Raw genomic sequence first — 13200 nt, forward strand, 5'->3', positions numbered from 1 at the left:
TGAACTTAGACCATTATGTTTAGATGCTGAAATTCCTGCTTTGAGTATATTGATCCCTTCAGATTGTGGGTTGTCTGCATCTGTGGAGGTCAAGCATGTGCTCGTAGGGTCCAGCCTTCATAATAGCCCAAAACTCTTAAGTTGTTTGGAAAGTGTCATTATGGGTTTTCTGTGGTCTCTTCTGCAAGTAGCATATTGCAACCTTAATTTCTCACAGCCATTTTCTGTATTGTATTACATGTGATGCGTATTATTCATATCTCTTTAGATTAAAGGATCATGGTCAAATAAAAGAGGTAAAGAAAACTATAATCCCTACAGTTACGGCAACATCTTTACTAATTGCTGTGCTGCGCTCTGTGGGCCCCTCTCTCCAAGGTAAGAATATCAGAAGTATTGTTACCATAGATGAAGCCATGTGATTATTGATGAAAAAATTATTTTTGATTCTTTGAGTTTACTCAACAAAATGAAAGTTTTGGATTAGTATCCATTAGAAGCTTTAAGTTTTTCTTCAGTGGTAAAGAGATAAGTTGTTAAATTGTGGTTAAACTTAAGTTAGTGATAAAATCCTGTAAAATTATGTCTGAAATGAAAACAAGCTTGTTTGTTGTTTGAACTTTCACCACTGAAGTTAATAGCTTATAGCAATAAAAGATTTCTGGTAGTTATCTGTTACATGAAGGTCAACCTGGAAGTTTATGAAACTTCTACATATCTAACAAATGTGACATGAGTTGAACCTTAAGTCTACAACTAGCTTTATAATTGTTGATTTTTGTCTTTTCACTCTGAAAAGTTTTATTTAAATAGTCTATTTTTTTTTTTTATTTAATACTGTTAACATATATACATTAAACTGATTTTGGTGGTCTTCCAGCAAAGCAATTCCAAAGAATGCATAATGGATTAAGTTTTGCTGAATACATTTTCACCTTTGGAAATCTGAAATATTTATATATTTAAGCTTGGAGAAAATGTAGTACAGAGCTGAGACTAGAGAAATAACACTGGCAACTGGAGAAATTATTTTCTTATTCCTGTGCTCAGTGATTAGACACTTCATGTACTACATAGACAGTAGAGGCCCAGTTTCACTGTAGAGAGGGGCAGACAACTTGCAGATAATTTTGTGGCCTTCTTATTGGTTGGTACGTTTTGCTTTGCCTGGAATTGCATAGTTATGAATCTGAACTATCAAGAAGAAAGAAGGTAAATGACTTTGTGGTCCAGTGGCTCAGGTGTTTAATTGGAGTGGGATTTCTGGATTTGCTGTCAGCAATGTCAGAGGTGGTTCTTCTATGAGCAGTCAGAGTTCTATGGGGCAGACTGACATCATTTCCTAAAGAGGAAACAACAGAATAGAGATTTCCACATACTGAGTTGCCCCTGGTGAGAGTGAATAGCCCTGTCTCTGCTTCCTTCTCTGTATGGATGTTGCCTGAAGCCAACCTTTTAATTCTGCCATTTTGCTTTTGATTAAAGTATGTGACACACAAGCTCAATGGCATGCTTCAAATTCTTTTGGTTCCAAATGGAAATCTTTATTAAAACTACGTCCTGTTTCTCAGTATATGAAATAGGGTATTAGGCAGATAGCAACACGAGTGGACCAGACTGGCACTGGCTCCTGTGTTTTAGCAGAGTTTGTGCATTTTTTCCTAAATTCCATGAAGCAACATTACTTTTTTAGACACTGACATATATATATAGAGGTTCTGCAGGGAGGTACTTTGTGACCAAGGGGAAAAACTTACTGACTGTAACGTGTAAATTAGAAGCTGGCTTCTTTTACTTTTAATCTCAGCTGTGTCCCAAGTCACTAATTTTTTTTTTTTCCTTAAATTCTGGAAAAGTGGCTTACCAGCAATTTCATCTTGAAATTCAAAATGTTCGAGTGCCTTTGAGTGTGGAATGCAGATGAAGAGAGGATCTGTAAATAATCAAAACTTTTCTCACTTCTGTTAAACATCATTTATCATTTTTAAACCTGTGCTAGCAAATTCAGAATGTATTTTACATGTCCTCAGCAGTTACTTTCAAATCTTAATTTGATCAATGGCTGTCAGCATAGGTCTAACCAATATTCTGATACAACAAATCATATAACTTCTTTAAGCATCTTTAATCTTTAACTAGGTTGGATTATTTCATTCAATTCAATTTGTTGATAATATTTCGCAGATTTTTACTTACATTTAGTAATTTCTCCACAAAGCATTTTCTTAGAAATAAGAGATTTTATGAGTGCATCACTTCAGTAAGCACAGTGCAGCACTATAAGCAGTGTTAAGTAGCTGTCATGAAACACCTAACAAGTTAAGTTGTCTGTCAGAAAGAAGTATGAACTCTTCTTCATTCTTGCTAAATTTTGTGATTAAGTAGTTTCAGTTTAGATGTGAAAGCTGGTAAAAAAAAGAACCTTTAAAAGAGGTGCTGAATCAAAGTGCCCTAGTAAATTTCATAATTTGTTTTTTCACCTGCGGTTTAAAATTCTTTGTTTTTGTGGTATCTGCTGGTAAGCTTCTAAGTCTGTTGTCTGTGATAAAAATCAAAAAAGGTAGCAGTGCATATGATTATATGACAGGCAGGATCACAAGGAACAAGTACTTTACTGGTGAGTAGAAAATGAAGTCTAATACTTCAGTTGACTAAAAGGGGACATCTGAAGGTATTGGTGAGGTATTAAGGTCTGTTGTACGATAGAAAGTTTTTCTTTTTATTGAGAGGAGATAGTTATTGATCAGCAATGTCTCTAATACTTTTCCTTAATTGTGATTATTCTGTAGCTTAATTGACAGAAGAGGATTTATACAGCCAGATACACCGCAATTAGCAGGACCATCAAATGGAATTACCATGTACGGGGCCACACAATCTCAGAGCAACATGGTAGGAATCATCCCATAGTGTTGTTCATCAAGATTCCTGTGAATGTTTTTCTTCTCCACTTTCATGTGAACTAATCAAGTAATAACTAACTGGATACAGCTGACACACTGGGTGGAATGAGTTGTTTAATAACAGTAAAGAAAAAAAAACCACCAAAATCCAAGGCTCTTTTGAATGTACGTTGCACATGGTGTAATAGTTATTGCTCATGGATTCTTAAAAAAAAAAAAGAGGCTTTTCTACGCTGTTGATTTATTGAATATACTGGCATTTTGACTTTTGCTGTTGACACCTACTGTGTTTTGAACTGGAATATTCAAGTATCGTGGACTTGCTCTGGTTCGTCATTTTCCAGCTAATTGTTATTTTGTGTGACACTTTCTTCGTGCTCTATTTCCTTCTTTGCTTGTACACTGCGGTTTTGCATAGTCTAATGTGTTTTATAAAGCAAAGATGAACAAAGAGGAGTTTCTAGGGGAGAAGTATTTTGAAGAAAGAGCAGGAGGACTCTGAACTTTAAATGAACAAAAAATGGCAACTGGATTGTTACAACAAAAGCTTTTTAAACATCTTTGAAACTGTGCCAATAGTATTTACTTTGGTTTTTTGCTGGTAGCATTGGCTATCATAATTGAAGATAGGATTACCAGTGCCAAGAAGAGGAGAATAACTGTAAGGAGATCTTTTTCTGAAAGCAACCATCTTGCATATGTGCCTATTTCTGAATTTTCCACATATCTTCATAGTATGGGGTTCTAAGACTTTGTCAAAGAAGTCATGAGTTACGGATACCCTCCCTCTGCCAAAAAAGTGGAAGCCACAAGGCCTTTGTCATATTTCAGACTTTCTTTTGAACAAAAGAAGAAAAGACTCACTCTTCCCAGACAGATTAGTTTTAGTGTCACTGATAAAGTGATATAAAAATTTTGCTGTAGCTCCTAAGCTGGTTTTACTTAATGTTTTGAGGATTAAATAGATTTATTAGTCTCCTTAATAAGAAAATGTATTAGAGACAAGGTATTAAGTCTGAATCTTCTGAGGTGCAGTTGAGCAGAACAAGGTAATGTTCTGTGTAAATTTTACTCAAAATACTGTAACTCTGAAGAGAGAAAAGGGAGTTTGGAAAAAAAAAAAAGAGAGAAGGCGAACATTAGAAATGGGCTGAGGTCTTTCAGGGATTACCCAAACTTTCTGACTCTGTCAAAGCTTCTTGTTTGTGAGGATCGTAAACCCACAATGTGTCCATGGCATTAAATTGCCTTATCATTGCAAGAATTTAGACACTATCATTATTCCTAGATATTAATGAGAAAATCTTTGCCAGTGTGGTATAAAATTGACTGTCTCTGGAAATGGAGAAATCTGGTATGGTATTGATTGAAGTCAAACAGGTAGCTGTTATGATTTTAGAGTGTAATACCTCTAATTGCACGAATTCTTCAAAGATCTCATCTTACATCCTAGAGCACCACACCACATGAGCTGGGAAAAATCTGGGTTCTTTAAGAGTTATCAGAGTTACTAGGAAATGTGCAGATTTCACTTCTGAAAATGACCTCTTAGAAAAGGCTTGAAAAATGTAATATGTCTTGTTTGGTTTGGAGGAATATCTTTTAAGACTGTAATGCCATTTTTCTCTTGGTCTGTATCCAAGACCGGTTGGTTTTTAATGGCTGCTGACTACCAGCATTAAAATTTCTCCCTTGAGTTTTGTTGCACACTGTTAAAGACCTGCTTTGTTTACCAGTTTCTCTAACACTATTTTCCCTTCCCTGTTGAAGGGGATGTATCTGGTACTGCAGCCAGTATTATTACGATTTCAGATAAGGTCAAAGTGAAATTCCTTGACGTTAAGGAGCATATGTAGATCCTAGCCATAGACCACAGTACTTTTCAAATGGCAAAAGCTTGGCCGTTTGTATATCATCAGAGATATTTATACTATCATAGCAAGCTTAATGCTTTTGATTACAAGAAGTAAATTACTAGAAGTCTGAAGTGTATTTCAGCACACCTTTGTGGTGTGTCTCTCTTGATTTTATTCTGGAATGCATTACATCAAGTCTTCATGTCTAGATGTTACCCTGCTTAATCCACATAGTGTGCTAAAATGTCTCTCCTCACCATTGATATAAAATAAAGATTTTAATGAGCATATTCTTTCACACTTGTCTTCTCTTATTCCTTCCTTCTTTAAATCCTTTTCTTCCCTCAAGTCTTCTACAGAATCAGCTACATTGGAAAAGACCTTTGAGATCAAGTCCAACCTGTGACCAAACACCACCTTGTCAACTAGACCATGGTGCTGAGTGCCACATCCAGCCTTTTCTTAAACACCTCCAGGGATGGTGACTCCACCAGCCTCCCTGGGCAGCCCATTGCAATGCCCAGTCACCCCTTCTCCGAAGAGCTTCTTCTGGATGTCCAACCTAAACCTCCCCTGGTGCAGCTTGAGACAATGTCCTCTTGTCCTATATCTGCTTGCCTGGGAGAAGAGCCCAACCCTCACCTGGCTACACCTTCCTTTCAGGGAGCTGTAGAGAGTGATGAGGTCTTTCCTGAGCCTCATCTTCTCCAGGCTAAACAACCCCAGCTCCCTCAGCAGCTCCTTGTGGGACTCAGTGATTTGTGGCTTTCTAAATAGAATTCTTGTGCTTCACTCAGTGAGTCTCGTCCCTCATTAAATCTCTGTGGGTTGCTTAGTATAATATTTTGCTTTCATTTATATTAATAAATCTTTTAGCATAGCCTCATTTTTGCAATTAAGTTCAAAATAAATATCAGGCTAAGTGTAAAGTTGCTAATCCTGCTTTCCAGTGCAATACATTATCTCTTGTTCAGGATACCAGTTGTGGGGCACTCTTTGTATTTAACAGCTGTTGTGGTAAGTTTGCTTCTGAGACTTTGAATATTTCATACAGGATCTACCCTACTCGTGGTAGTGACCCAGTTAGTAACAATCTCAGAAAGTCAGAGTTGTTCTATAATCAGTGCTTGATAAACCCATACTGTGATTTTGGGTTTTTTCCAGATCTTTGTAGAAGAGGTTTTTCTCATGTTTTCTTTGTAGTATCTGCCTTGTTTTACTAAAAGCTGGATCTATACTTACTTCCATGAAGGCTGGAAGCACATACAATTATTTTCCTGCTGCATTCCCGGTGTTTTTAATTTCTTTTCCAATATAATTTGAAATTAGTCTGGTAAATTCATTAGCCAACTTCTTATTATCCTTATCCGCATGAAAAGCATGGTCACTTGGAGATCATAATCTGTAGATCTCGCTATTTCCAAAGTATTTCCCTATTGCATTTTATTGCTGGTTATTTTTATGAGCTCATCATTACTTTGATTGCCCAACTGTTTTCCTTATTCCTAAGGATTTTTTTTTATGAAGCACAGTATCTCACCCATTATGAAATAATAATTTTCTCTGTAATTTATTCCTTCTCTTTCATTTTAAAGTTTTTTTTGCTTTGTGTTCTGAAAAATGTTCTTACTTCACCGTAAACCCATTAGTTACCACTGCTTGGATCTGCACTACTGTAGTACTTAATTTTCTCTTAAAAGCTGGAGTTGATTCTTGGGGTTTGATACAGGGTATTTTATTCTTCAGTGTAGTCCATTGAGAGGAAACACAGAATCTTATCTCAATCCATGAAGTTTTTTAGAGGAATTAGTTTGGTTTATATTTACTATGATGTTTCTAGGAATTCTCTAATGCCTTATAAAGTGATAGACTTTGCTTCTATCTGACTCTGTGTCAGGACAGGTTTATTTCCTCGTTTTTAAGAAATTTTTTTGTATTCCTGCATTCCTAGACATCTCTTCTTCAGTGTATATGTAGTTCCTTGTGTACCAGATTCTCTTGTTTCTAATTCTCCATTTCCTTTCCTGGATGCAAATTCTTTAAAGTGTTTTCTTACATATATGTACTACTGAAAATTGTAGGAACTGTAGTGCCTGCACAACATTTATTACCAGTGATAAGTGGAGGAAGGTCCTCTCCCACATGTTCACTTAAGTATTTCTGTTACTGATATAGAAATAGATCCAGCTGACCCAGGAAACATTAACTCTGACCATCCTAGCATACTTTTTCCTTTGCTTTTCATATTTTCATTATTAGGAGTATTTCTGTCATGACAGTAACAGGATCGGCAAGGGCCGCAGTCCCATTTTGCTGGGAGTTTCGCGAGTGTGTGTCCTTGCACATTTACTGATGTACTTCCCAGATGCCCAAAACAGAACTCAGGGCTCTTACCAAGTCAACATTACTACAGTCAAGGTTGATAGAGGTTTTTCATAAATGCATTTTATTTCACAGTTAAAAGTTATGGGTTACAGGCCCATGCAAGTAAATCAATTTCAGCATTTCACTTTGGGTTGAGATATGTTTTAGGAGCAATTCTTTTGGCAGTGCATGTTTACTGCATTTTTATTCACATCTCAGAGCAATGTCAGAGCACATGAACTAGATTTATTTTAGGAGATACCCCTGTGGAATGCACCCAAGTTGCTCTAAGCATTCATAGACTTTTAGTCCATAAAAACAAACAGTGTCCAATCTGAAGAAAAATCTCTGGGTCAAGTGTGGTTTCCCGTTTGGCTTCAGAAGTGTTTCCCTTCATAGATCTGCTCCTCATGCACTGTGCTACTTGATAGTGGAGCCATTGACTTGGTGGGGTTTGTGGTTCAGTTGTTGCACAATATCCACAGTACGTTGATTTTGATTGTGAAATCCTACACCTGTTGGGAACAGTTACACAGCTTTGTCCCTGCACTCTTTACCCATTTGCTGTATCCAGAACTTGGTATTTCAGCATCCATCCTGTAACTTCATAGCACTGTAAGCCTCCTCTGAACTCTGTGTTGTTTGTACTTTATTCAGAGATTGAGACTATTCAACCTGCTTTTCTCCATCTTCTGAGAACTGTGACAATTCTTGAATGTTACTAGCATTTAGGAAATTTTTAACTAAGCTTATTTAATATTTAAAGTAAAAAATTTTGATTATTTCAAAATAATCACATTTAGAAGTGTGAAAAATATATTGCTATGTACAACAATGTTATCATGTATTTTCTGTGTAGCTTAGAAAAAACACATTTTCTTCAGAAAAAAAGAAAAATATTTTCCCTTAGTTTGTATTTATTACTTGTGAAATAAACACAGAATTCTAAGGTGTTGTTCAATTTGCTTTAATTTGTGCCTTTTTATGTGGAAATAAGTAGCTATCTAAAAATTTCTTTGCATATATTTAGTTGAACTTCTGTACTTGTAGAACTTACTAAAACTTATCTTACCTTCAGAATCTGCTGTTTCATTGAAACAGTGGAAATTTTAAGTGAAAAAATCAGCATATTTGAAATAAGAAGATACTGGTGGAATAATTTTTACAGTAGGTTTTTAGTTACTTAGATTTCAATGCTTAGCTTCCTTTTTGTTACAATCATAGGCTTTTTTGTTTCATTTTAAATTCTGGTGTTGGATAATTCATGTGATTAGTAGCAGCTAAGACTTCCTGCCCTAAATTTCATTCAGTCAAGAGTGAAATAACAGAATCGAGGAAAAACCACCATGCCAACCCTATAAACAAATCTGATTTCCTTGTTGGAAAGGAAATGTGTTGGCTGTTTAGACTTAAAAATAGTCTACCTGTGTATTATGTGCTGTTTTTATCAGATGTTTCTGAGAGCCTCATAGAACACACGTACTTTTTCTGGCTTAGACCCTGCACTAGTTCACTTTTGAAAGCTCTTTACAGCCTGTATTTTCCTAAGGATTTTGTGCCAATCACTGTTAAGCAGACAAGAAAAAGAAAACCTGAAATTTATCTAAGTCAAAGGAGAGGCTTTAGGGAAGTGACAAGTGCATGGAAAATGAAGAAGAGATATACAGCACCTGAAGAAGTTTATAACACTATTTAATGGAGCTTTATGAGGCTACTTTATCTTTCCGATATTGATTTAATTGAAATGCAGTAGAGTTCTGTAAGAAGAAAATTAATTCAGGCTATACAATGAGTTCAAGTAAATTATCTTCAGCTAATATAAAGCTGTGTACTTGTATTGCCTGGAACGCATTAATGATTTCCTTTTGAAGATCAGAGCTGAAGGTTCACTAAAGCAGTAAGTCAGCTGCTAACATTATTTGTTTTCAGTGTACCCCGGTGGTTATAAGCATTCCTTTGTTATTTAATTTGTTCTTTGGCTACTGCCTTCCAGAAAAAGTAGGTTTTGCTGGTCTTTTTGAAGTATGAAAATTCAGTTAACATATTTTTAAGGTCTGCATAGTAAGGTTGGTTGAAGTTCTAATTTAAATAAGCAGGCGTGAATAACAGGATATTAATCAAGAATGAGTTATTCACACTGAATTACTAATTGAAAGCTCTACTTCAAAAGATGCTGACAGTTTTCTTCTTAGTAAGGTACTTAAGCAAGGTTATGGCTTTAAGCCTGTGAGTAATCCCTCTGAAATGATAGGGAACTAGTTCAATTGTTTGGCTGGGACTGTTCATCATTTTGTGGGGGGAAGATTGCTTGCAATTTATATGAACTCAATTTATGTAACGGGAGGTCAGTCCTTTTATCTTTCTGAAAGCAGAAGTCTTGGAAATATGTAACTGAGTAAGGATTGAGCTTCTGCCTGTCAAAAAGTAATTGGTCTGGGAGTCCTGAACCACTTAGACGTTTTAAACACTACCTATCTATTATGACCAAGTAGTCTGCTTGCACAATTGCTGAATGTAAGGTGTGTGCATCCATTATTAAGCTATTCAGTGGGGAATTGGAGAACCCTAAAATATCAGAGGAAGCATTGTTGGTCATGGTTTTCATCATACAGTAAAGGAGGCAAAAGTCTTCCCATGGGTTTTCAGAGAGTATGTCACAGTGGCTTATTAAACTCAAATGGGCATTTTAGGAAATTGCTATAATGTTAGTAACAATGGTTATGATCAGGAGTATCTGAACAGATGATGGATTTGTAATACGTAGTAATTTGATATAAATCTAAAATGTCAGGCATAGAGCAGAACACATTGCCTTAACAGAATACTTGAAATAACAACAGTGCATAGGCATGTCTTACCTCTGGATATATATTTCATTCTCCTTGCTTGCCTCCAAATGTCCTTTATTGCATTTGTAGCTGTATTTACTGATTGTAGTGTTTTTCTTACCCAACAGAACAGTACTATGGCAAATGAATCTAACAAGATTTTTGAAAACTGCAATGTTATAACTGATCAGGCTATGAATTAAGTGTTTTTTCCTTAGAAGCTCTTAAAAATCATGCCAATTCATGTTAAAGAGACTTAATTTGGCAGTGGGTATACTACCCATTTAGCTAGCTGGACACTACTGAAACACATACCTGTCTTGTCATCTCAAGGAATGAGTTGCAATTTTGTATAAACAGATCTTAGGAATGGGGTAGAGCCAAAAAAACCCATTTCTGGTAACACTGACTGAGCTTAATTGGATTTATATAATGCCGAATTTGGTTTGTTACTGAGACAGTGCTTGCCAGAAAACTTGTGGTTTGTACCTTGATTTGTCACATTGTCAGGATTAATCAAGAAACAGCCTAAAAATCATTAAGGTTGATCTCGATGCATTTGCGGTGCTGCCTGGTTTCTACACATCCTCTAGAGTATGGAGTATAGTGGAGGACATTCTCTAGAATGTATATATAATGTATTCAATTGTGAGGGGAAAAAATTTTTGCTCGTGGAGGCTTTATTACTAACTGTATCTTTACAAGGTCATCTGTGTCAAAAGAATTCTTGTTCTGAAAAATTTCTGTGGTAGGTTAATTCTTAACATGTGAAGACCAGTTTAAAGAAGACAATTGCCCAGTGTTTTTTAAGGAACCCTTAAAGGAACAGTGTAAATCTTTATCATAATTTGGTTTGATAATAGTCCAAAGCATTGGCTCAGTTATGCATGCCTTTCTTTTTTTTCCTGGGCAGCATGTAATGGGATTTTTGGGTGGCTAACCATGGAATGTTACTAATGGCTTTCTTTTTCTCTCTTCACATCCCATTCTTTTCCATACCTTTTTATCCATATTCTCCCTTTTTTTTCTCTGTTTTGTTTGCCTTATATGATTTTGACACCCTTCCATTCTACAGTGTGACCAAGATCAGTGCATTCAGAGCACTAAATTCGTTTTGCAGGCTGCTGCCACCCCCCTCCTACAGAGTGAGCCAAGCATAACTAGTGAAGAGCTCCCTTTACCAGGAAAGACTTCTATCAGTGGGCCTTGTGCAAGTCTAACTCTAGGGCAACCGACACCACCATCTTCTATGCCAAATCTCACATCAGATTCAGGTTTGACAGACATCATACCATTAAAAGAGGAGCATGAAGGCCATCAGTTTCTCACTCCTGAAGAAGCTCCATCACCCCCTGGGATGCTGCCAAGTGGAAGTCCTATTACACACAGCCATACAATGCACGTTCTGAGTCTAGCCAGCCAGGACTCATTGCATGAAGACTCAGTGCGTGGTCTCGTGAAGCTTAGCTCGGTTTGAACAGCTTTTTTGAACATCACACCGTTTCCTGGTGTCAATACAAATCCATACTTAACAGGATTGACACTGCAGTACCACTGTAAGGCTTCGTAACATGCCTGTAATGGAAACTTGATCGCATCATGGAGTCTACTAAAAAGACAAGTTATTTTTTTCAATGGAGCTATGGCATTTTTTTGACCAGGTTGTTAATGGTTGTGCTTTGATGGTGACTGCATTTTATTTTTAAATAAAACCAGAAAAGGTCAATAACTTTGTTTCCTGAAGCTTGGGTACACCGAGTTGGAAATCAGCCTGTAACAAACACCATGTACAGTACAAAAGAGAGAGCGTTTTGGATGTAAGTGTCATGCTCTGTATTCTATGCTCTTGTAATACACACTTGTTACGGCTTACCACACCTGTGGCCAGAATGATCTGCACTTACATGTTATGCTACCAATATTTGAGATAGAAAATTACCATTCCATCTGTTAATACAAAACAAAACAAAAGACTGCAGATGTGGATTTGCATGCCACGCTACAGTATGTGTTACAGTGGTGTTGGTATTAAGAGAAAGTGCTGCTTTTTTATTTGTGACTTTGAAAGTGCTGTTTGATTTAAAGACAGTACAACAAACAAATTAATGGACTATATTTTTTCAATTTATGACATTTTATTTTAAATTAATCAGTGGTGCCTAGAAATGATGAATTACTGATTTGATCATGTTGCATATCATTTAACCTTCTGTTTAAGTGTTTAAGTGAGGTATTGTGTTGTGCCATACCACAAGATTCTTCCACTCCCTAATGTGATACAATTACCTGTGGACCTCCAATAAAATGACATCCTCTATTTCGTGGACACGTGTACAGTTATCCTTGCACAGTTTTCCTGGGGAAGGAGGGGGAAATAATGTCCTGTTGCCATAGTTTGTAAAGATTTGACTGGAATATGTGTACATGATGAAACTAGAGCTATGGAGGAATAGCTGGTTACAATTAGGATTGCTTCACCAATTTTATGGTTTTGTTTGAGATGTGTATTTGTTCCCATAGGAGGTCTTTACCAGGAAACAGAAGAATTAACCTCTGCTTGCACTATAATTCAGTGTTCCTTACCCTATGGCTGAAGGGTGAGTGGCTTAAGATTTAAGAAGACAAAGACAGAGATTAATGAAGTAATCTTAAATGGTTAATAGTCTGTAGCCAGCCATCCTTCTTAATTTGTATTTGTCCTTTGATATTTTAAATGGAAATCTTGATTTCATAGAATTTTTCTGTGTTTTTTGTTTGCTTAAGTAAAACACAACTAAAAGGTTAAAGAGAATTTTATAAGTATTTTTTTGTGTGACAGCTGAAGAGAAGCTGAAAAACTAATAGCTTTAATACTGTGTTTACCTGATTTTCAGGATGTGGAACCTGGATTCTTCTTTTCCTAGGACAAACTACATGCACAATATGTTTTATCTGATGTTTCTATGGCATGAAAGTATTCACCAGTTAAAAAATATAACAGTTCTATATTGTTGACCATGGTCATTCACTGACACCAAGCTAAAAATCTTTTTTCTTTTAACTTTTGTTGTTGAAATTGAGAACAGTCAGCCTGCAGAAAATCATTCACTCATGCTATTGAAGATTCAGACAAGGTACTGACAAAACCCCTACTCCTGTAGGATTTCATAAGCAGTCTGTTTCTATAATTGATGATGTTAGCTTGGACCTAATTCAGCGTGTGGAACATAGCAATGCTTTTGCTTTGTGAGTGCCATAGTGAGTCCACCA

General features: G+C 36.3%; 1 protein-coding gene across 6 annotated transcripts in view; it reads left to right on the forward strand.

The window, feature by feature from the left end:
- The window catches only part of ZDHHC14 (zinc finger DHHC-type palmitoyltransferase 14), a 96425-nt gene extending 84148 nt beyond the window's left edge, over positions 1–12277 (forward strand). For 4 of the 6 annotated variants that reach the window (XM_032101934.1, XM_032101933.1, XM_032101938.1 and 1 more), the window contains 3 exons: positions 269–378; positions 2790–2892; positions 11027–12277. In XM_032101934.1, the coding sequence (XP_031957825.1) occupies positions 269–378; positions 2790–2892; positions 11027–11428 (615 nt within the window). In that variant the 3' untranslated portion in view covers positions 11429–12277. The remainder of the gene's footprint in view (positions 1–268; positions 379–2789; positions 2893–11026) is intronic. The other 2 variants (XM_032101936.1, XM_032101937.1) reach the window with 1 other exon arrangement.
- The last annotated feature ends 923 nt before the right edge of the window (positions 12278–13200 follow it).

This window comes from Corvus moneduloides, chromosome 3 (assembly GCF_009650955.1).
Source record: "Corvus moneduloides isolate bCorMon1 chromosome 3, bCorMon1.pri, whole genome shotgun sequence".
In the NCBI taxonomy this organism is placed as follows: domain Eukaryota; kingdom Metazoa; phylum Chordata; class Aves; order Passeriformes; family Corvidae; genus Corvus; species Corvus moneduloides.